Source organism: Asterias amurensis, chromosome 3 (assembly GCF_032118995.1).
Source record: "Asterias amurensis chromosome 3, ASM3211899v1".
Classification (NCBI taxonomy): Eukaryota; Metazoa; Echinodermata; class Asteroidea; order Forcipulatida; family Asteriidae; genus Asterias; species Asterias amurensis.
In genome coordinates this window covers 9,461,985-9,487,858 of record NC_092650.1, presented here as the reverse complement: position 1 = coordinate 9,487,858, position 25,874 = coordinate 9,461,985, and the positions used below count along the sequence as shown (strand labels likewise).

Sequence of the window (25,874 nt, the reverse complement as noted above, 5' to 3'; positions counted from 1 at the left end):
AATGAAGTTGAGGTTAGTTTTTGTTTTCAAATATCTAATCTCAAGATGATTGGTGTTTTGAACAACTCCGCAAAAAGATTAGAACTTCTTTATGCCTCATTATTACCGTCTTGATGGTGACTTGCGATGTGACCATCTTGATGCCTACATGTACTTGGGATGTTACCATCTGGATGGCTACTTGGGATGTTACCATCTTGATGCCTACTTGGGATGAAACCATCTTGATGGCTACTTGGGATGTTGCCATCTTGATGGCTAATTGGGATGTTACCATATTGATGCCTACTTGGGATGATACCATCTTGATGGCTACTTGGGATGTGACCATCTTGATGCCTACATGTACTTGGGATGTTACCATCTGGATGGCTACTTGGGATGTTACCATCTTGATGGCTACTTGGGATGTTGCCATCTTGATGGCTAATTGGGATGTTACCATCTTGATGGCTACTTGGGATGTTACCATCTTGATGGCTGCTTGGGATGTTACCATCTTGATGGCTACTTAGGATGTTACCATCTTGAAGGCTACTTGGGATGTTACCACCTTGATAGCTACTTGGGATGTTACCACCTTGATGGCTGCTTGGGATGTTACCATCTTGATGGCTACTTGGGATGTTACCATCTTGATGGCTACTTGGGATGTTACCATCTTGATGGCTACTTGGGATGTTACCATCTTGATGGCTACTTGGGATGTTACCATCTTGATGGCTACTTGGGATGTTACCATCTTGATGGCTACTTGGGATGTTACCACCTTGATGGCTGCTTGGGATGTTACCATCTTGAAGGCTACTTGGGATGTTGCCATCTTGATGGCTACTTAGGATGTTACCGTCTTGATGGCTACTTGGGATGTTACCACCTTGATGGCTACTTATGATGTTACCATCTTGATGCCTACTTAAAATGTTACCATCTTGATGCCTACTTAAAATGTTACCATATTGATGCCTACTTAGGATGTTACCATCTTGAAGGCTACTTGGGATGTTACCACCTTGATAGCTACTTGGGATGTTGCATCTTGATGCCTACTTAGGATGTTACCATCTTGATGCCTACTTTGGATATTGACATCTTGATGCCTACTTGGGATGTTACCATCTTGATGGCTACTTGGGATGTTACCATCTTGATGGCTACTTGGGATGTTACCATCTTGATGGCTGCTTGGGATGTTACCATCTTGATGGCTGCTTGGGATGTTACCATCTTGATGGCTGCTTGGGATGTTACCATCTTGATGGCTACTTGGGATGTTACCATCTTGATGGCTGCTTGGTATGTTACCATCTTGATGGCTGCTTGGGATGTTGCCATCTTGATGGCTATTTGGGATGTTGCCATCTTGATGGCTACTTGGGATGTTACCATCTTGATGGCTGCTTGGGATGTTACCATCTTGATGGCTGCTTGGGATGTTACCATCTTGATGGCTGCTTGGGATGTTACCATCTTGATGGCTGCTTGGGATGTTGCCATCTTGATGGCTATTTGGGATGTTGCCATCTTGATGGCTAATTGGGATGTTACCATCTTGATGGCTACTTGGGATGTTAACACCTTGATGTTTCACTATGGATACTAGCAAGTTTAACTGCATGTAAAAGCATGATATCTTATTGCATTCATGTACTACTCCTTCATGTACACATTTAATTCTCTGAACAAAAGCTACACTTACAATGAATCTGTAGTTACAGTGTAGACTTGATCTGCCTGTACACATTCAACCTGATCATACTTGCTTTTTTTTTTTACAGTTAAGTAAGAGGGGTACACTTTTGGTGTTGTCAATTACATACATTCCATTATGAATCTGAGAGAACACATATCTTAGTTTCGAAATTTATAGCCGCGGCACATGAATGATGGAAAGCTTTTTACATCTTCATTATCTTTTATCCGAGTTGTTCATTCAGAAGAAATACATACTTCAGGTATCAATAAATGTCATTAAAATCTTGAGCACTCAATGGAACAAGCAAGGAATGGAATGATTTAAGATGGCTAGTGATAAGCATCAGCATTGAACAGGTTTACAGAAGCATGGTAATGTGTATTTATTAGCCTAAGTATTTATTAAGTAGAATTCAGATTCACTGATAAAGTTGCTTCACATCATACAAAAGTGTACTTTGTAAGCTATAGTTGGTGTGTTCGGTTTTATAAATTGATATCTAAAATAAAATAAAATAATCTCCATTTGAGAGTCAATCAGTAGTATAATTCAAGGTATTTTATTTACAATTGTTGTTTATTTAAGGATTAACAAAATTACACAGATCTTTGCCCTCTTCCATTGTTAATGGAATAGTTGAGAAATGCGTATATGAAATGGTTTCTGGCAATGGTCAATGTGCCTTCCTTCCCCTAGATATTATACCAATTTTATAACAAGATTCAATTCAATTCAATTCAATTTAATAATTTATTTGTCCATCATTAAAAAGATCAAAATGGAAAATTTACATGTCAAAACATTGATAAAAAGCTCCAAGACAGAGAACAAAAAATACATAAAACTATGATTTAAATATACACTGATAAAAGAAAAAGAAAAACAAGAAAAAACCCCATATGTGAACAAAAACAACACATAAGCAAAAACTGTCCCAAACCACTTCGCTCCCACAAGCCACAGGATAAAAATAATAAAACCCCACTAAGAATCATTACAAACTCCAACTGACAAAGGCACAAATGAATAAAGAAAGTGTGTGCTTCTACATTGGATACTATGGAGTCTTTTCCCTGACTTCACAAAATAAGAACAGTGGTGCAAGGTACATGTATGGTCCTTATTTTTCATGATTTCACCAGCCTTTGTTAAAACACACCTGACATGTTTTTCATAAAGGTCTATTTTCCCACCAAACATTTTACCAGCTTGGTTAGCTATCCTGTATAGCTTGATCATGTTGGCTTTCTTTAGACTTTGGAACCACACAAAACAGCCGTAGAGAATGACACTTTCAATCACAGAAATGTAAAATAGCTTCTTAATTGTTTTGTCCACATTGAAAGTTCTGAGCTTTCTTTAAGGAACGTTACAGAATTGGTAAGAAACAAAAATCGTGAAGATCACAGATTTACATAAAACTTACACGGTCTAATGATAATGATAGTAGAAAACATTCCTTAAAATATTTCTGTCTGAAGTTTCATATTTAATGAGAGATAAACAATCTAATTTCGCTTTGGAGTTTATCGCTCAATTTTCGCGTTTGGAGTTTATCGCTCAGTGAGCGTTTTATTCATTTTGTTATGCAAAATTTGTTATCGGTTTTTCACTATTCTCTCAGGACCCAGATGGCCGATCGATCTCAAACTTCTACAGGTTTGTCAGTTTATGTAGATGGTGGATTACATAAAGTGCTTACACTGCCAGCAACTGTTTTGTTTAATAGCAAAAACCAATTCTTTAATGTTCCTTTAAGAAGTACATGTGTTGATTGCCTTTTGAAACAATTAAAGGCAGTGGACACTATTGGTAATTGTCAAAGACTAGCTAGCCTTCACAGTTGGTGTATCTCAACATATGCATAAAATAACAAACCTGTGAAAATTTTAGCTCAATCGGCCATCAAACTTGCGAGATATTAATGAAAGAAAAAATACCCTTGTCACACGAAGTTGTGTGCGTTTAGATAGTTGATTTTGAGACCTCAAGTTCTAAACTTGAGGTCTCGAAATCAAATTTGTGGAAAATTACTTCTTTCTCGAAAACTATGGCACTTCAGAGGGAGCCACTTCTTACAATGTTTTATACCATCAACCTCTCCCCATTACTCGTGATCAAGAAAGGTTTTACGCTAATGATTATTTTGAGTAATTACCAATAGTGTCCACTGCCTTTAAGTGCCCTACACTGTTCAGTCCAAGTTAATTTGTTATCAATGATGGTGCCCAGATATTTATATGATTGAACAATTTCAATCAGAATTTCCAACACTTCAGGTTGTTGACCTGTTTTCCTACTAAACAAATAAGTTCTTTTGTTTTAGTAGCATTGAGATGTAAGTAGTTTTCATCACACCATAAATCGAAGTGTCTAATACACTCTCTGTAATCAACTTCATCATTAATTACCTCTGATAAATCCAACAATCACTGTTTTATCTGCATATTTCAGAATGTTGACATTATCTTGGTTAGATACTAGCCTTGCTCAAGGTAGTCGCATTATTCGCTCCGAAAAGACGCCGCTGTAAACCCACCGCATGACCCACCCGTATACACACTGTCACATCGTACGACTACTGTGCACACAAGTCATCCGCACTCGTACCACTAACCGCATGCGGAGGCCGCGTATAGTATACGGGGGCATCGTGTCGTGCGATGTTACGCACAATGAACACGGGTGGGTTTTTATACAGCAGCGGTCTTTTTTCTGAGTGAATAATTCGACTGCCTTGAGCAAGGCTAGTTAGATACACGATCATTGGTATAAAGAATGAACAATAGCGGTGACAGGACACAGCCTTGTGGTGTGCCAGTGTTAACGATCAAACGTTCAGATAAACAGTTCTTGACTTTACTTGCTGTGTACGATCCTGCAGAAAGTTAACAATCCATGAAATCAAAGATGACCTAATCCCTAGGTTTTGAAGCTTCGAATGAGGCAATGCATAAGAGTCGTATTGAATGCCGATGAAAAGTCAATGAAAATTGCTTGTGCGTAGCAGCCACTCCTGTCAGTGTGTTGTTGAATACCATTCACCAGTAAGACAGCGTCATGAACAGATTTTTATGGTTGATATGCAAACTGATATTTGTCAATGTACATGTACTTTGAAGCTGGCTCAAGAATTTGTTTCATTATGATCTTCTCAAAGCATTTCATAGCAACAGCACTTAGTGCGACAGGTAGAAAGTCATTTAACTGCTTGGGATGAGGGTTTCTTCGACACAGGGACAATGATGGCCGACTCCCAGCAGGATGGAACTGTATGAGAGGGAACTGCTAATTGAGGTGCGCATTCTCTAAGGATTCTTCCGTCGGTCCCATCTGGTCCTGCAGCTTTACGTGGGTTAAGTTTTTTGAAAAGCTTAACCACCTCCGAAGTATTAATGATAATTGGCTGCTTGGCAGTAGCGATAATTGCTCAGTTATCTCATCTCTTTGATCCTCAGTATCAAAGTGCCCAAAAAAGGTGTTCAGTTCCGAGGTTGCTGTGTGATGATCCAAGTTGAGAGAGCTAAAATCCTTTCCCTTTTTGGAGAACCCTGTCATATTTTGAATATAGTGCCAGGTATCTCTTTAGTTATTAGTGCGACAGACTATTTGTCATCCTCGTATACAACCTCGTCCCAGAGCTACCATGTATGTACCTTGTTTTTATGTCCCAAAGAGAGACATCACTGAAATACTGTACAGACTCATGCACAGTGTTTCACAACAGAAACAATACACACAAACTCACATGGCTTTTACACAAATTTGTTTATTTTTATGCTGAGGATAACATCAAACCATTTGGGTTTTGTTTTAATAAAGCAAGCTTTTTTAAAGATTTAACAAAGCATTTTTCTTCTCAGAAATGTATGCCTCGATCATTATTATAGGCAGTGGACACTATTGGTAATTACTCAAAATAGTTATTATCATAAAACCTTTCTTGATTATGAGTAATGGGGAGAGGTTGATAGTATAAAACATTGTGAGAAACAGTTCCCTCTGAAGTGACGTAGTTTTTGAGAAAGAAGTAATTTTCCACAAATTTTATTTTGAGACCTCAGATGTAGAATTCGAGGTCTCGAAATCGAGCATCTGGAAGCACACAACTTTGTGTGACCATGGTGCGACAGTGTTTTTTTTTTTCTATCATTAATATCTAACAACTTCGACGATTGAGGCAAAATTTTCACAGGTTTGTTATTTTATGCATATATTGAGATACACCAACTGTGAAGACTAGTCTTTGACAATTACCAATAGTGTCAAGTGTCTTTAAAGGCAGTGGACACTATTGGTAATTACTCAAAATAATTATCGGCATAAAACCTCAATTGGTAATGAGTAATGGGGAGAGGTTGATAGTATAAAACATTGTGAGAAACGGCTCCCTCTGAAGTGACATAGTTTTCGAGAAAGAAGTAATTTTCCACGAATTTGATTTCGAGACCTCAAGTTTAGAATTTGAGGTCTCTAAATCAAACATCTAAAAGCACACAACTTCGTGTGACAAGGGTTTTTTCTTCTTTCATATTTATCGCGCAACTCCGACGACCAGTTGAGCTCAAATTTTCACAGTTTTGTTATTTTATGCATATGTTGATATACACCAAGTGAGAAGACTGGTCTTTGACAATTACCAATATTGTCCACCGTCTTTAAGTAGAATCTTTAACACCTTTAACTAAAGAGGATTCTTAAGAGAGAAATATAGAGCTCAAGAAGCATTGAGAATGGTGTAGTAATAATCGTTTAGAGAAATGTTTCCGTTATCTAAGAGACATCATCTGGAGAGGTGAGGACTACTTTCAATTTGGCCACAAAACAAGAGCGGGAATTTGGGTTAAATATGTGGTTTTTTTTTTGAATTATTAAGAAAGTTTAATAAGAAGTTTGTTTTAACACAGAAACATTCAACTCTCATTGGAGACTTGCTATTTAACAGCATAACTCTATAATCCAATTTAAGTTGATAAAATAAATGTTTAAATATTACATCAGCAACATTCCCCCACACGAAAAAATGCCTAGTTTGCCCAGTATTAGTATCAGCTAAAGATGGTGTTGCTAAATATCAAATGTTGTAAATGTTTGTGTTTTTTAACAGATGTAAAATTTGCATCAGGGATGAAGAAAACTATTTGTTTTTTTAATGACTGTACATCTCAGTACTTTCCACAAGTCACAAGACATATCACTTGGATGGGATTGGAGCCCACGACCTTTTGCCATTCTAGAGCAGATGTCTTACCACTAGACCGCCAAGATGCCAAATAACTGTAGGCAGTGAGCATCAGGTACAATTTGCACCAGGATAAAGAATGATATCTACAATATTTTAAAGAGAACACAGGGAAAGCAGCGAGTATACAGTGCGTAACACAGATCAGTGAATGGGTAAAATACAACTAATATTTGTGTGTACTCAGACCCTGGCCTTGGGGCCTTGGACTCGGACCCCATACTCAGCATCCTGAATGAACTTGGATACTTTCAACTCACACTCATTTAAAGGCTTCTTGGACTCTGTCTATAAAATACTGAACTCGGTACTAGAATACTGCATCAAACAAATACAATCAATAACAACTGGAAAGCCCTTTAATTACAAAGGGAGTATCTCCAGCCTCACTTGGGCTGGCAGCAAATATTAATCAAGTGATTTGATAAACGTGTTAGGAAAAGTTTTTGTAGGTTCTGATATGGACCCTGCACCTGTTAACTGCAGCTGTTGCAAATAAATTAAGATATTTGATCATTAAGTTTACTGAAACTTTCAATTTAGAGTAAAAAACTATGCTTCATTGTTTTATCTTGAGTCTTATTAAAGGCAGTGGACACTATTGGTAATTTTCAAAGACTAGCCTTCACAGTTGGTGTATCTCAACATGTGCATAAAATAACAAACCTGTGAAAATTTGAGCTCAGTCTGTCATCGCACTTGCGAGACAATAATGAAAGAAAAAAACACTCTTGTCACACAAAGTTGTGTGCATTTAGATGGTTGATTTCGCGACCTCAAGTTCTAAATCCGAGTTCTCAAAATCAAATTCGTGGAAAATTACTTCTTTCTCGAAAACTATGGCACTTCAGAGGGTGCCGTTTCTCACAATGTTTTATACCATCAACCTCTCCCCATTACTTGTCACCAAAAAAGGTTTTATGCTAATAATTATTTTGAGTAATTACCAATAGTCTCCACTGCCTTTAAGTTTGAAAGCATAAATGTTTGATATTTTGTTTAGATTTAGCGAAGTCTAAGTATCTCTTCTGTTGCTATTTGTAGTAGTTTGTTGAAGTCAAAGTCAAGATGCCCTCTCCAGAATCTTCTATCACGTCCCCAGACCTGAGCTGGGTAACATGGGCTAGATATACCATGGAAGACACGAGCAACAGCACGCCCAGAGAAACTCCTATCAGTATGCATACTAATAAACTGACGTACATCACCCCGCACACGATGCTCTTTGCTTGATGTATCCTGAGTCAAAACACAAAAAAACAAATATATGATAACACACAGCTATATCATGATTGATTTCAAGATGACTTACAAAAAAGGCTGCACAAGTTATCATAATGTTATTGATATACCACTCTTTATGATCTCTTATGTCATTGTAATCCAGCTATTGTTTGTACATGATCTGTGTCATTCTTATCTTCTGTGCTTTCCATATTTCCATATATCTGCTTCATCACTTGGTAAACACTTCATTCACATAAAAGCAATTGACTATATCCAAGAATGTAACATTATCCAGTATACAACTGTTGCACGCTGTGACGGGATCCATGGCGTTTTGTACACCCGAGGGGGCAAATGGTACCCGAGACCGAGCCGAGGGTGCCAATTGCCACAGAGGGTGTACAAAACCCATATACCCCAGTCACAGCTTGCAACAATTGTTTTGTTATACCTTGGTAACAATGTTATTATTCCTCTTCTTGAAGTTCTGTTGTCATCTTCAAACATTATTATGACCGAGTATGCATAGTTTATTAAAGCAGACAAACAGTTCAAATAAGAAACAATTCTTCACTGTTCCCTCAAACCCGTGATTGTTTCTCACACTGCTGGAAATCAACCAACGGTTGGACCGATCACTTTCTATGTTACCCAACCCCCAAGCCATGTAACATTCGTCTATGTGTTATATCACATGATTGTTCTCGACTAATCAAACTTCACACTTTGTTACCGAGGTACAACAATTTCCATTGTCTACATGAGCCTATTTAATGTCCAATGAGTTGCACTTGTTATAAACACTAACCCTTATACTCATTAGATTTCTTTGGCTAATCTAGCTTTGCATAGTACCGTGTACATCACCTTGATCCAATATTACTTGTTCGGGAATTACAATAGTAAGAGTTCTATAGAACAGGCCTGGATGTTTCGCTTTTAAAAGGGCAAGGGCACCAAGGCACTTTCTCCATGGTAAAGGGCACCCTATGAGGAAATTGTTAATTTCTACTGGAGCATTTCAAGGGCACCAACAGTCCATGGGAGTTTGCGAGAGGTAGTTGTGGAATCGGTGTGGCATTACCTACCCCTTCCAACCTACCGTCATGGTTCTCAATTAAATTTAATTCAATTCAATTCAATTTATTTATTTCATCACAGATTACAAGTAAAAAGTGAAAATTGATTTCCCTGTGTGCACTAAAAAGATTCAAATTTGATACAAAAAAACATTACATTTTAAAAACACAGAATTAATTACAACAATTTAGTATAAGCAATAAATAGGCTAGTTCAAGTTTTACAAAGAGAGAAACGTTATCAAAATCTCACCATCACTGATTAAAATGAAAAAAAAAAAAAAAAAAAAACTACTACTAAGTTACCTTATAAAAAGTGAGTTAAAAAGATGAATAGCACTGGGTAAGAAAGATAGTCTGAACCAGTTTGTGCGAGTAGAGAGAGAACGGTACCTTCCTGATGGGAGAATGTGAATGAATGTGTAAAATTGAATCACGGACATTGAAAGATCGTAATTTCCTTAAAAAATAAAGCCTCTGATTTGCCTTGGCACACATTTTTTGAGTATTTTTGTTCCAATCCAGTTTGTTATCTATAATTGTTCCAAGATATTTATATTCACTGACAATTTCGACTTCGTTATTCTTTATACAAACCGGATGAATACCTTGACGGATCTTACAAAAATCAAAAACAAGTTCTTTGGTTTTGGTTATATTCAAAGTGAGAAAGTTGTCATCACACCACTGGACAAAGCGCTCCATTTCAAGCCTATAATTAGTCTCATTGTTTTTGAGGATCAGACCAGTCAAGGAAGTGTCATCGGCGTACTTAAAAAGAGAGCAAGATTCACTGTTACTATTAAAGTCACCGGTGTACAAAGTAAAGAGGACTGGTGATAGTACACTACCCTGTGGCGCTACAGTATTTGTGAAGATCAAGTCAGAGAAAGAAGTTCTGATCTTTACACGTTGGGGTCTAGCTCTCATGAAGTCACTGATCCACAGGCACAAGTGTGGATTGACAGGCATGTTCTGTAGCTTCTGAACCAACTGGAACACGTCCCAGTCAGTACATTCTAAACATGCTCTCAAGGTGTCAGTGTTTTCCTTTGTCCATTGTTTTACTTTAATAAGGGAAGGCTTCTTTTGTTTAAGTTTTTGTTTGTATTTGGGCTTCAGATGCACCATATCGTGATCAGACAGTCCAATGCCTTATAGCCATCTGCAACGTTGCCATAGCATTTGTCCAATGTCCTATCTCCCCTTGTAGGAATGTTCACATATTGATGGTAATGTGGAAGGGTGGACTCCAATTGACAATTATTGAAATCTCCAAGTAACAGTTTCAAAGAGTCTGGCGATTTCAGTTCAAGGTCTTGCGTAATCTCAGCAATTTTAGAAGAGGCAATGTTTACGTCAGCTTTAGGCTGAATGTCATTTAACCCCCCCCCCCCAACTTTAAACGGCTGTTACAGCACATGGTCAACATGTCAGTTTTAAGGCTGTTGTCCAGTCTTTTTTTTGATTTAGCCTGCTTTCTCCCTATGGCTCTCGTCCACTTGGCCCTGTCCGTCAGGTCCCTTGCATTGACTCCAAGAAGTTTCATGTCATTTGACACATCAAAGCTTTGCCACACCTTGAAATTCTTCAACATGGTGTGGCCCCCTTCCCTGACCATCAAGAAGTCGATAGCATCCATAGGAACTGTAAATAACCAGCTGGTTGGAGGTCTTCCTGAAAAATGTGTTACAACTCACCAGCCAGAACGTGTCACCAAACTCGAGAATCCACTCTCCCTTGACCATCTGATTCCAGAAGGAATCATTCTCTTTCTTTGACCTACCGACCTGGATGTGGGGCAATAGGCCGAGAACGTTGACCACTCCCCCCCCCCCCCCTGACTAGTAGCTTCACCAACAGAATCCGTTCACTGACTCGCTGAAACCGCCAGCAACATCCCGTCTCCTCTGCTCCCATCATCAGTGCCCATCAGAAAGAACTTGTACTGCTCAATCCTCCTAGCAAGCCACCTTGCACTACCTCCCTTCAACCTTGACTCCTGCATACAGCACACATCCACTCTCCTCCTCACCATCGCATCAACCACCTCCCCAGATCTCCTCGACATGCTGCCAATGGTCCATGTTGCCACCCTCAAACTCTGACCTCCCCTCCTGCTCTGACTTCCCTGGAAGACATCGGGTGAATAACCGTCATACATTTTACTGCGGCGTGGCCTCCTGTATTTGTATCCTCAGTTTGAACATTGAAGCGAAGTTTCACAGCCAGATGACCTGCTCCTGCCCTGCTGACGCCAACCACATGACAGCACCTACTGCACGCTGTGGGGAGAAATGGTTAGGTATTCTGATCCGTGACCATGCAGACATAAGCAGGCCAGTACTGCCCAGGTTTGAAGTAAGATGTTTGCTTCACCTAGGTGGGATGCCTTCCAAGGTTAACGAGCCCCACCAATTAAGGTTTGAAATCAGAGTTCTCCTTCTCCTACACTTCCATCCAGGGCCTCATCACCAACCTGAGTTTGAAATCAGTGGCTGTCTCCTTGGTGGACTACCTTCCAAGGTAATTGAGCGTCAACTGCACGGAGCGATCTGGTTTTAAGGCACCAGAAACCCGCTTCATACTTTTGCACACCGTTTGCAACAGGGATCGGCACTCAATAGTGCTACTAGAGCTTCTTCCATTTTTTATGGCCACAGATCTTTTTCTTACGCCGCACCGTTTCTTTGGAATAGTCTTCCTGTGCATATTCGCCAAGCTAATACTTTACAATGTTTTAAGTCCCTGTTGAAAACTCATTTGTTTAAAGCTTCTTTTTTTGTAATTTGCCTATTTGTATCTTGTATCTTTCTCTAATTGTTTATTTTATTGTTTCTTTTATGCGCTTAGAGGCTTTTGCATTAGGCGCTTTACATATGTCTTATAATTATTATTATTATTATTAATAGGAGCTCAATCCACCTCTTCTTTGATCCATATGATAACATTTCTTCATAAAAGTTCAATAATGTACATTTTAATTAAACTGTGTTCACCTTGAATCAATAAGTTCAACCAGATAGGGCATCAGTTTAAATGAAATACATCAAGAGCAATAGCGAGAATTGATTAGGTTTGTTTGCAAGACATACATGTATCACTGTTTTACCCCTCCCCCCCTCACCCCCACATCCCAGAAAACTAACTTTATAGAAACAATCACTTACTGGCATTGGTTTGATTTTATTCCAGCTGCCTGTTATAATTTTTTTGCCATAATCACCTTCTATACCAGCATAAATGAGTTTATGCCAACCCATATGCTAAGGAATGTACTTATACTGCAATTATCATGTAACCTTATGGGAAAACACAAAACTAAGAAAAACAGAGACTAAGCTACTCATTTGGAGTTACTATCACATTTTTTTGAACTTAGGGTGATCCTATAAAGCATTTGGCACCATTTATGTGTTGCCACCTCAGGTGGTACCAATATCTGGTCTAGCCCATGGCCTACAAGGCAATGACCAAGGGGCACAGAGGCAATTGCCTTTGTTGCCTCCGTGAAGTATCACGCTTGATAGAACAACATGCATGTCATTTGCTCTTTACAAAATGTAATAGTGGAAATTAGACAGGTGCTCTAGAATTGCAAGGGTCGTGGGTTCGAATCCCACCCGAGTAACATGCCTGTGATATTTTTTTCTTCACAGGAAGTACCGAGTAGACAGTGCTAACACACATCGGTGTATGGGTAAAACAACCAAATTAATATTCTTTATCCCCGATGCAAATTTAACATACTCTTAAATGTTATACAAACGTGTAGCAAGGCAAATGGCCAGGATGCAACGTCAGCTTGTATGATTTTTTTGAATTGATTTAATAATAGCAATCAACTATGTGAAGGTAGTATTTGCCATGTGAAGGCAATATTTGCCATGTGAAGGCAGTATTTGCCATGTGAAGGCAGTATTTGCCATGTAAAGGCAGTATTTGCCATGTGAAGGCAGTATTTGCCATGTGAAGGCAGTATTTGCCATGTAAAGGCAGTATTTGCCATATAAAGGCAGTATTTGCCATGTGAAGGCAGTATTTGCCATGTAAAAGCAGTATTTGCCATGAGAAGGCAGTATTTGCCATGTAAAGGCAGTATTTGCCATGTGAAGGCAGTATTTGCCATGTGAAGGCAGTATTTGCCATGTGAAGGCAGTATTTGCCATGTGAAGGCAGTATTTGCCATGTGAAGGCAGTATTTGCCATGTGAAGGCAGTATTTGCCATGTAAAGGCAGTATTTGCCATGTGAAGGCAGTATTTGCCATGTAAAGGCAGTATTTGCCATGTGAAGGCAGTATTTGCCATGTGAAGGCAGTATTTGCCATGTAAAAGCAGTATTTGCCATGTAAAGGCAGTATTTGCCATGTGAAGGCAGAGTTTGCCATGTAAAGGCAGTATTTACCATGTACAGGCAGTATTTGCCATGTGATTTAAATCTAATAACAAGAAAAGATACAAAGTGAACTAACCTCCTGTATTTGCTGATCGCCATCTTGCTCCCGATTCAAGCTACTGCTTAAAGGTCTAGCAAAGTAAGCCTTTAAAATCATCTTGAGTTTGTTACTGCACTCAACATCCACAACATCATTGCAGTCCATGTAATTAGCATGAGATATACTATGACAAAATGATCATGGAGTGTGTAAGTTACTAAGTACATTTATATTTATTAACAAAAAAAAAGAATATTAAATGTGTATAGTAACGATACATGTATCCAGCAGAGCAAGCAATTTTGTGTTGTATTACTAGTTCAAGATCAAGAGAAGATTTTGGTGTTGAGTCATACTATGCCTGTGTCTAGGTCTTGAAACTGTCTCAAGACCCTTTTTTACTGTCTCGGTCTTGGTCTTCCAGTGCCTCGTCCATTCGTACTTGTCATAGTTATTTAGTTTCTCACATGCTCCATTTTAGTCATCGTTACCGTAGCGTAAAATAAATCAGCTGTTTTGTTTGGTTTTAAAAATCACAAAGAACTTCAAGGAAGTGGCAAATTGGGGAATAACAACAAACATTGTGCCGAGTGTAAATTTTGTTCAAAAACTATATCAGAAACATGCAGAACAACTTTGACCTTCACATGCCAGATAAGCAGGTATAAGCAGTGGTAAATTAAGTTGAAGTTCAAACCCTCTATATCAAGGAAGGTAACCAAATCACACTGTTATTATCCTATTTCATGAGACCATGATTTGTATACAATTTTGATAACTTCAATCAGAATGAAAAATGGCAGTTTTGGAAGTGGATTTTCCCCCAAAACGCTGTTCGCCCGTTTGCAATAGCATGATGTGTGATCTTAACAGATTGATCAGCAAACTGAACATGTTTCAAGTGAATGCACTATGTGCATTACGGACCAGACAACGTTCAGTATTTGTGAGTGTGCTGCATGCAGGCTTTGTTGCTCTTCAGAAAGCGATAGGTCACAGCCTGGGCTTCCTGATGAGTCAATATAAAGATTTTATAAATGCCTTGAAATAAACAAGTGTGAAGTTTTGGGTGGAAACAAAACAAAATGTGACCGTGTGTTTTATTTATAGCAGTAATTATTTTTATGAGCTTGCATATTCAGTTTTTCTGTAGCTGATATCACCTTAATTCTTAAATTTGATACACAATTGTTTCTATGCATGAGGTACATGTACATGTAGGTCTAGTTCTTGTCAGGGCTGGTCTCGTCAGGGCTGGTCTTGGTTTTATATGTCAGGGTCTCAATCTTGGTGTCAGACTTCCTGGTCTCAACTACCACTCTGGACCAAGTTGCATCATGAACTCACACACAAAGCAAACACCTGCTGTAATATGCGGCTTCAAACAATCTAGTGACAAAAAAAAGTGAGACCTCCAACATAAGCCTAGATAGCTCAGACATTAGAGAGCCAACATATTACTCCAGACTGAGAGCTCAATGATTCAAATCCCCCTCTAGTAAATATTTCTTTGTTTTTCCCCTAGATTATTGAAAATTTACCTGGTTAGTTTCCCTTGTGGTTTATAACTTAATATTATTTGAAACAAACAAAAAAGTTTCATCCCTTATGGTGATCCCTGGCTTCACTGCAGTTAACGGTTGCATGGCTTCTGAATGAAACCCACAAACAAAGATATTGACAAAAATAGAGAGCCACCAACATAGGGCTGGATTTGTAGAAAACCGACGCGTTAAACTGGAGGTTGCAGGTTCAAATCCCACCCAACTCAAGTTTTCCTTATTCAAACCAAAGTTTTTATACAAATACAATTTTGTACTGACCAATTATAAAGATTGATCGACGGTCATAGACTTGAGTTTTTTTCTGAAGGGTTGGAACAACAAACATATGGATTCAAGTTGAATGTACAGTACATGTTGTGGTTTAATTATCATGTATGTCTCATTTTGTTTAAACAGACTAGCTGTACATACCTTTGTAGTGCTGAATACACAGCTTGTAGTTGATAGAGTTGTCTTCTTTCCTGTAAGCTGGATTTGCTTGTAAGTAGAGTAACTACTTCATCTAGTTCCTCATCAGTCAAGTCACCAGGTGATTGAACTAAGAAGGCTAGGTCAGAAAACTCTACAATAACTCCACTCTTGACCCAGCCTATGGATACAAATAAATCATAAACACTTTAACACTGCTGTGATATGCCCAACCAATACACGTGGGTGTGTATAAACCTTTGTTTATGACCAGTAAAAAGTGTTAAAACATGGGAGTGACACGCGAGCTTGCACCTGTGCTTATAAGACACTTTTACTTTTTGGCCATAAGTGTTGATGTTTTTTGGCCGAAAAGGTATTTATGAATGGGAATCAATGTGTGTTGAATCGTTTTTCAACTAGTGGTTTAAACCTGCCGAGGACTGGTTCTTGATAATTTACCTCGACTTCGTCTCGGTAAAATTATCAAGAACTAGGCCTCCTTGGGATTAAACAACTAGTTGAAAACCTCTTCACCACACATTGATTCCCTTATTAATGGGACACACAGTTGCTATGGTTGGTTGTCAATACAGCATTGTATCTATCCTGCACCTACGATAAAACAATGCATTACACACCAATTTTTACCCCATTGTTATCATAAATAGATCAATGGGATTGTTAACTACATGTATCTGCAAAATGGTTATCATATAAATTTGTAGGATCTTCAATGAGTTGCTCGGACTGTCAGATACACTGCGTCATGAAGCTTCTGTAATTGAATTTTTTTGAAATGTTGTCCCCCAGCTAGATCATCAGGAATTCTGGGCGGTAGCCTGTCCTTATGAGTCAGTGCAATTTATGCACTCAGCTGTGATTACATTTATATATAGTTCATTTTATTGAGTAAACAATTAAAAACTTTATACTTGGCACCTTTATCCCTTATAGTTTGCTCCTGGGTTGGCTCTCTTGGGGAAGACTGGTTATCCAGTCTAGGTTTTTCCCCCTATGGTTTACACTGTTGCATATTGTGTGTGTGATCTGTAATATTCAGCAAGTTGTTTGTAGTTATATACTTCTAAGTTGACCCCTTCTTCTGGGTCAACCGGAAGTGGGACCATAATATCTCAAGAACTCAACAACAAATTTTCTAACTTTTTTTTCAGTTTTAGACTCCTTAGGCATAAATATTTACTTTGAAAAACCGTGACCCCAAGTTGACCTCTATTTCCGGGTCAACCGAAAGTGGAACCATATCTCAAGAATTATACAACCAATTTTCAAACTTTTTTCAGTTAAAGACTCCTTGGGCAATTGGGGATTAGTATTTGGAAACTGATACCCCATAATGATCTCTACTTCCGGGTCAACTGGAAGTGGGACCATATATCAAGAACTACACAATCTATTTCCAAACTGTTTTCAATTAAAGACCTTCGGTCATTAAAGCACATAATCCAAGTAAAAACATCACGGAACAGCTCATTGTGTTTGTTAACAAACACCTAATGTCTTGTTTTATTATTATTCTTTGTTTCTCCCTAAATCCCAATAGCATTTGTACACGTTTTTGTGGCAGCCTAATCTCCTAAACCATAAAGTCGAAAGAGTTAAATCATATATCAAATGGAAGCTTATAACATAAGCTTAATTCCTACCGTAATTTTTTTTTTTAATTCTTCATTAATTAACCACGTGACCCTCATTTGCGTATTTAATTAGGAAACCTTTGTAGCACCATATCTCAAGAAGTACACGGCCGATTTTTAAACTGTTTGTAGTTAAAGACTCCTTGGAGTTGGAGATTAATTTTGAAAACCTGTGACCTCAAGTTGACCTCAAGTCCTGGGGCTGGTGTGCACCGCGGTGACCATTGCGCCCGGTGTGTGCGTTTGGTTTTGGGTCCCGGGGTGTCATGTATTGTTGTAGTGGTACAAAGTGTTTTATGTGGGCGTGGACAAATGAGTCCATATTATTTAAATGTTGGTGTGGAAGTCCATAAGTGATTTGGGAAGGTGGTACTTGTAGTCAAAATTTACGTCGCAATGCATTAATTGATGTGTGTCTGTTTAGCCAGTGCTCTATGTTTGGTGTCAGACTCCTCGCCTTCTACTAAGGGACCATGGATAAATTAAGAACGCAGCCGCCCGCGGTCAGACCTCGTTCTAGAACGAGTCTGTCCCAAAATTGTCACGTGCCCGTCCCAAGATGGATTAAGCGCTTCCTGATTTTTAAGGTCCCTCATTATCGAACTCTATTGTTGGTGCCTTTTGTTGTTCAGATTACATGGACAAGGCAGCTCGTAAGTAAGCCACGAAAGGGTGAAGGATTAGTGTTTGCAGTCTAGCTCAGGTATACACCAGACAATGGGTTGGAGATAATAATTATGTCCATGTACAGCCAACCCTCGAGTTTGCCAAAGCCAATACAATAATATGCTACTGCCATAACAAGTTGAAGTGGTGACTATTATTCTTAAATTTGAAATCATCGCCAACTTATTTTGTATCTACATCTAATTGTTACATTAGGACCCGTGTTTACAGAGATGATTACACTAACAAGATTCGTTCCGCAAAAGATACCGCGAAATCATGCTGACCGGCTTGCAATCACACAAAACACAACGCAAAATTACACAGTACACAAACGCGCTATCCAGCGACACACTCACAAAAAGTGTTTTCAATCTACAGGCCTAGTAGTCTTGTTACTTTGCGTGCAACAAACTATAATGCAAGAAACATTGAACGCTAGAGGGCTTTCCTAAACAATGTGATGGCGGGAGAGCCGCCCTCCGTTGGAAAAATCGCGCAACAGCTTACAAAATTAGTTACAACCGCCTTGAGATTAAGACTTTCGGGAGAATCTGGTGTCCGAAAGTTGCAATACTAACCAGCGTTGGTGCCCGCGCTAAACAACATTGGCGCCGTCGCTGGTACCTTGGGCATGTCAACAACGTGGTGAATTTTCAGCAGTTCCTTGGGAAATATTTAGTGTGTTTAAGAAAAACTACATAACATGTTGGCTTCATTGTTCAAACATGAAACATTTTGGATACCTTGGATGTACAAAAAAGAGTATAGTTTTACTGTTTAATGTAACATGTTTTCCTGTTGATTTTGTTTGATTCTGTTGTATTTTTGGGGATTATTTTGCATGGCGGTCGTGCAAAGACGCAGTGTTTTATATTTTTTAATCTACGGTTGTTTTGACTTACTGCGTGAAAAGGGCATGGGATTAATCTTTTTGTAACTACCCAGATAAGCCGATTAGAACTACACAGTGGTTTTCGGCCTACACCATTGTTCCTTTGTTATACAGTGGGTCTTCCTCGAGACCCGGTGGTTGAGGAGAACGCGTTGCACTCCGTAGATTTTCTTTTGTTCGGTTTGTCACGCGAAGGAACGCGTCGCGACCCGGTCGTTCCTGTGACATAATTTATCCATGGTCCCTAAATTTACTTAGGGGAACAAGAAAAAATCACATTGTTAGAACTAACCTTTACCAAGAACTTGTCTCCATTTTAACTGTCGTAGCTCTTTTTTTACAATGACCAAGTCCCATCCCATGCAGCGTGCTACCTCAACCACATCAAACTCCACACTACTGGCATGGCGATATGACTTCCCACGTGATTGATTCTTAGCAACAGCTACAGCAACAGGAGGACATGATTTGGCAAGTTGCTGGAGTTGTGAAGGTCCACCATAACATTGAATGGTACACTTTGCATAGGTCGGTGGTAAGTTGACTAACCAATGCTTGGCATGAAGCTCTAAGTAACACAATAGTGTTGAGATTCCTGTGTGGATACAGGTAGATCAGGAAAAATAATCAGTACGAAACCAGTCATATAACAAAACATATGCCATCAAGTCTCACTCTAAGTGATGTGTAAGGACTAGGAGTTTGTGTTCTGGGAACATATATTCGGTTAAAATTTATAATTAAGGGTGCATTAAATTCAGTAACAGTCACTTCTGCTGCCTTGCAAACCCTGCACCTACAAACTCAGCACCTTACAAACTCAGCACCTTACAAACTGGGCCCTTTGCAAACACAGCATCTTGCAAACTCAGCACCTTGCAAACTCAGCACCTTGCAAACTCAGCACCTTTCAAACTGGGCACCTTGCAAACTCGGCACTTTGCGACCTCAGCACCTTGCAAACTCAGCATCGTACAAACTTGGCACCTTGCAAACTCAGCACCTTGCAAACTCAGCACCTTGCAAACTCAGCACCTTGCAAACTCAGCACCGTGCAAACTCAGCACATTGCAAACTCAGCACATTGCAAACTCAGCACCTTGCAAACTCAGCACCTTGCAAACTCGGCACCTTGCAAACTGGGCACCTTGCAAACTGGGCACCTTGCAAACTCAGCATCTTTCAAACTCGGCACCTTGCAAACTCAGCACTTTGCAAACTCAGCACCTTGCAAACTGGGCACCTTGCAATCTTGGCACCTTGCAAATGCAGCACCTTGCAAATGCAGCACCTTGCAAACTCAGCACCTTGCAAACTCAGCACCTTTCAAACTGGGCACCTTGCAAACTCAGCACTTTGCGAACTCAGCACCTTGCAAACTCAGCATCGTACAAACTTGGCACCTTGCAAACTGGGCACCTTGCAAACTCAGCATCTTTCAAACTTGGCACCTTGCAAACTTAACACCTTGCAAACTCAGCACCTTGCAAATTGGGCACCTTGCAATCTCGGCACCTTGCAAACTCAGCACCTTGCAAACTTGGCACATTGCAAACTCAGCACCTTGCAAACTTGGCACCTTACAAACTCGGCACCTTGCAAACTCGGCACCTTGCAAACTCAGCACCTTGCAAACTCGGCACATTGCAAACTGGGCACCTTGCAAACTCAGCACTTTGCGAACTCAGCACCTTGCAAACTCGGCATCGTACAAACTTGGCACCTTGCAAACTCAGCACCTTGCAAACTCAGCACCTTGCAAACTCAGCACCTTGCAAACTCAGCACATTGCAAACTCAGCACATTGCAAACTCAGCACCTTGCAAACTCAGCACCTTGCAAACTCAGCACCTTGCAAACTCAGCACCTTGCAAACTTAGCACCTTGCAAACTGGGCACCTTGCAAACTCAGCATCTTTCAAACTCGGCACCTTGCAAACTTAGCACTTTGCAAACTCAGCACCTTGCAAACTGGGCACCTTGCAATCTCGGCACCTTGCAAATGCAGCACCTTGCAATCTCAGCACCTTGCAAACTCAGCACCTTGCAAACTTGGCACATTGCAAACTGGGCACCTTGCAAACTTGGCACCTTACAAACTCAATACCTTGCAAACTCAGCACCTTGCAAACTCGGCACCTTGCAAACTCGGCACCTTGCAAATGCAGCACCTTGCAATCTCAGCACCTTGCAAACTCAGCACCTTGCAAACTTGGCACCTTGCAAACTGGGCACCTTGCAAACTTGGCACCTTACAAACTCAATACCTTGCAAACTCAGCACCTTGCAAACTCGGCACCTTGCAAACTCGGCACCTTACAAACTCAGCACCTTGCAAACTGGGCACCTCACAAACTCAATACCTTGTAAACTCAATACCTTACAAACTCAATACCTTACAAACTCAATACCTTACAAACTCAGCACCTTGCAAACTCAATACCTTGTAAACTCAGCACCTTGCAAACTCAATACCTTGCAAACTCAGCACCTTGCAAACTCAATACCTTGTAAACTCAATACCTTGCAAACTCAGCACCTTGCAAACTCAGCACCTTGCAAACTCAATACCTTGCAAACTCAGCACCTTGCAAACTCAATACCTTGTAAACTCAATACCTTGCAAACTCAGCACCTTACAAACTCAATACCTTGCAAACTCAGCACCTTACAAACTCAATACCTTGTAAACTCAGCACCTTGCAAACTCAGCACCTTACAAACTCAATACCTTGTAAACTCAGCACCTTGCAAACTCAATACCTTGTAAACTCAGCACCTTGCAAACTCAGCACCTTACAAACTCAATACCTTGTAAACTCAGCACCTTACAAACTCAATACCTTGTAAACTCAGCACCTTGCAAACTCAATACCTTGTAAACTCAGCACCTTGCAAACTCAGCACCTTACAAACTCAATACCTTGTAAACTCAGCACCTTGCAAACTCAATACCTTGTAAACTCAGCACCTTGCAAACTCAGCACATTGCAAACTCAGCACCTTGCAAACTCAGCACCTTACAAACTCAATACCTTGCAAACTCAATACCTTGCAAACTCAATACCTTGCAAACTCAATACCTTGCAAACTCAATACCTTGCAAACTCAATACCTTGCAAACTCAGCACCTTACAAACTCAATACCTTGCAAACTCAATACCTTGTAAACTCAGCACCTTGCAAACTCAATACCTTGCAAACTCAGCACCTTGCAAACTCAATACCTTGTAAACTCAATACCTTGCAAACTCAGCACCTTGCAAACTCAGCACCTTGCAAACTCAATACCTTGCAAACTCAGCACCTTGCAAACTCAATACCTTGTAAACTCAATACCTTGCAAACTCAGCACCTTACAAACTCAATACCTTGCAAACTCAGCACCTTACAAACTCAATACCTTGTAAACTCAGCACCTTGCAAACTCAGCACCTTACAAACTCAATACCTTGTAAACTCAGCACCTTGCAAACTCAATACCTTGTAAACTCAGCACCTTGCAAACTCAGCACCTTACAAACTCAATACCTTGTAAACTCAGCACCTTACAAACTCAATACCTTGTAAACTCAGCACCTTGCAAACTCAATACCTTGTAAACTCAGCACCTTGCAAACTCAGCACCTTACAAACTCAATACCTTGTAAACTCAGCACCTTGCAAACTCAATACCTTGTAAACTCAGCACCTTGCAAACTCAGCACATTGCAAACTCAGCACCTTGCAAACTCAGCACCTTACAAACTCAATACCTTGCAAACTCAATACCTTGCAAACTCAATACCTTGCAAACTCAATACCTTGCAAACTCAATACCTTGCAAACTCAATACCTTGCAAACTCAGCACCTTACAAACTCAATACCTTGTAAACTCAGCACCTTGCTTTATGACATTGGGCCCTGGTTAGGAGTTAGTTGTTTCAACATTTGATCTCATCACTGGATTCTTGAATACCCAGTTTTGTTTGTATATATATCCTACAATTACCTTCCTCTTTGATATCCAAGTCTTGCACGGAGGACTCGATGGGAATAGCTACAAGATGTCCTTTACATAGTCGAGTCAGTAAAGGATCTTCCCTCTGGTTAGACTCTGTAGGATTCAGACTAGTCTCAAATGCCTCCATGGCTGTTATGGCCTGTTCATCTGATATCTCATAGTTTGTACCATCTGCTGTAGCAAGACTAGACTGGTTGACAATGGAAGGTGCACAACCTATGGCTTCCTACATTCAAGACATAAAACATTTTTGACTATTGATTTGTGACAGGACAGTCAAAATCTCAGATCATTTGGTTTCAAATTTCTAATTTGGGCATATTTCTTTCATTATTTTATTCACAAAATAGAATTATAATCTATTCCACAAAATATACTTCACAAATTCTGATACGTCAATAGCAGAAAATTGTAATTTTTTTAAGTTGCTTAATTCTGTGTCAGGTTTTCCAGTTGAAATGCCACATTTAAACATGAAACATTCCTTTCCTAATCAAATCCAGCATTAAATCAAAAGTAGATCCGGTTTTTGGATTTTTGAATTTGTGAAAAACATTGAGGATGTTTTTTGTAAAACGCCATAAGCACAAGAGATGTGCGCTATAGAAATAAAGTTGATTTAGTATTTGTTTTTGTGATACAAGGCCTGTATACATGTACATTTTCTTTATTACAAGTTTTCTGTACAAAAAAGTGCACTGACTTCTGCTCCCCGTTTACAGGTTGGTTAAAAATACACAGATGAGAATAGAGAGCAGGTACCAACAATAGCGGGTACCATGTGACCATAGTTCCAATTCTCAATCTGGATTGAAATCATGTGAAACATCAAAATAAAATTCCAAATTAATTACGAAAGGACTAACCTTGTGCAGCTGATGTGCTTGTTGACATTTACACGAAGGAAATAGCATTCTCACTAGTTTCTTAATACAGTATCTATCTACTGTGTTGGCATAGGTGTGACGACGCAACTCACAGAGATCTTTTCCCTACAAAGAATCATGTCTTATTGTAAGTTACACGCAGACACACACACAAGCAACCCACACAATCGGAAATGCCCCTAATGTGATTGTAACTAACAATCACAGAGCTGTTCCATTCTGTTGACCTAAAAAGTTAAACCTTCAATGCTCAAAGGGTCTATAACTGAAAACAAATTGAAAATTGGCTGTGGAAGTTCCTGAATCATGGTCCCACTTCCATTTGACCTCAAAGTAAAGGTCAACATCGAGTGACGGTAGCCCAACTTTGTTCTTTAATGCCCAAAGGATCTATAACTGAAAAGAAATTGAAAATCGGTTGTGTAATTCTTGAGATATGGTCCCACTTCCTGTTGACCCTAAAGTAAAGGTCAACATTGGGTCACGGTAACCCAAGGCTAATTTCCATTGCCCAAGGAGTCTATAACTGAAAACAGAAAATCTATCGCTGTACTTCTTGAGATAATTATGGTGCTGCAAAGATTTACGAGTTTGAATTACTGTAAATTGACAACAACGTCAAAGTAACAAAAATGTGTTTTTCATACACATAGTTTCTGGGTTAGGATTCATTTAATTCCTTAAACCATCTCAGCTCCCTGGGGATTATACAAGCCTGTGCAACAAATATGTGCTACTCAGCTAAATAGATGCAGTATTTGTTACTTGGACACTTGTACTAGTTCTCTCCGGCCATCGTAGTCAGACTCAAGTACTCCTCAGCCACACAAGTAGGCCTATTCATACTTAACTGAAATGTACTGGACTACAAGAGTGCAAAATGTCTGCGGCATAGGCCCCCTATAAATATTTAGTTGTCATAACGCTTCATTTCAGACAAGTCACACATTTTGCAGTCTACCAATGGGACGAAACAATGCATTGTGGTACTAGATTTAAAGTCAGGATCTTTTCCAATTTGTATTAAAAAAAATGGCTCAAGTACCTGTAGCTTTTTAAGTATTGGAAATTGGTGGTTTTGACACTGCTTTATAACACATGTGGTTGTGCGCTTTTCTGAATAAACCCGACTGATGTTCGTATATGAGGTAATCAGGTCAAACACTACATTAAAAACAACAATAGGTTTCCAGCTGAGGGCAGAACACATAATTAGGCCTCAAATATTAACTTGTGCAGGAAACAATATTTTTAGTTTTTTTAGTGACAAAATTGCAAGGATTTGATTATGGATGCTCAATATTTTAACCAATATTAAACACATTTATTTGTTTTTATCCTTACACCAATGTGTAATAAGCACAATATACTATCCCAAACAGTTTCACGAATTTCGTGAAAAAAAATCCCCAGAAAAGTCTCTCAGGTGGGATTCGAACCCACAACGTCTGCATTGCTAGAGCAGTCGCTTACCACTAGACTGCCGAGCTAAAACAAGTTTAACAATAATATTTAATGTCTTACCTGTGGCTCCAAGAAAACATGACATTGTGCTTCTTTCTGATCTCTACCAGCTCTGCCAATCTCTTGAACATAACTCTCAAAACTCTTTGGAAGATTGAAGTGGATAACTGCTCTTACATCCGATTTATCTAATCCCATGCCAAATGCTACTGTTGCTGTGACAATGCGTAGACGCCCAGTCATAAATTGATTCTGGACTCTTCGTCTGACTCCAGGTGGCATTCCTGCGTGATATGCTTCAACACTGTTAGCACTGGTAATCACTGACATACCTAGGAAGAAAGATTCAATCCAAATAATCGTATCAAGGCTGTCTCTTGATAACATAGTAAACCAACACATGTATGGAAAGAATCATTACCAACCAACAGACAAGACAAATCAATCGCCAGTTTCATCCATTTGTTTCCTAAAACTACTTGAAATGAGCAAAATAATCTCACTCATTTATCCCACATTTGGTTTCTGTCTATTGTACACTGATATAAGTATTCAAGTGTAACAAAGAACACTGGGTTTATAATTGTATTGAGAAAAACAATTTCAGTTGAAAAACACTTTACAGTTTGTTTTTAAAATGTTAGCA

General features: G+C 39.3%; 1 protein-coding gene and 1 pseudogene across 2 annotated transcripts in view; both read right to left on the bottom strand.

The window, feature by feature from the left end:
- Positions 1 to 38: 38 nt before the first annotated feature.
- LOC139934718 (uncharacterized) lies at positions 39 to 2,210 on the bottom strand (annotated as a pseudogene).
- A 3,246-nt stretch (positions 2,211 to 5,456) lies between these two features.
- The window catches only part of LOC139934810 (ATP-dependent DNA helicase Q4-like), a 45,959-nt gene continuing 25,541 nt past the window's right edge, over positions 5,457 to 25,874 (bottom strand). For both annotated transcript variants that reach the window (XM_071929212.1, XM_071929213.1), the window contains exons 13-19: positions 25,289 to 25,560; positions 23,744 to 23,869; positions 22,866 to 23,103; positions 19,166 to 19,468; positions 15,658 to 15,835; positions 13,718 to 13,865; positions 5,457 to 8,177 (exon numbers count right to left, since the gene is read on the bottom strand). In XM_071929212.1, coding sequence (XP_071785313.1) covers positions 7,944 to 8,177; positions 13,718 to 13,865; positions 15,658 to 15,835; positions 19,166 to 19,468; positions 22,866 to 23,103; positions 23,744 to 23,869; positions 25,289 to 25,560 — 1,499 coding nt within the window. In that variant the 3' untranslated portion in view covers positions 5,457 to 7,943. The remainder of the gene's footprint in view (positions 8,178 to 13,717; positions 13,866 to 15,657; positions 15,836 to 19,165; positions 19,469 to 22,865; positions 23,104 to 23,743; positions 23,870 to 25,288; positions 25,561 to 25,874) is intronic.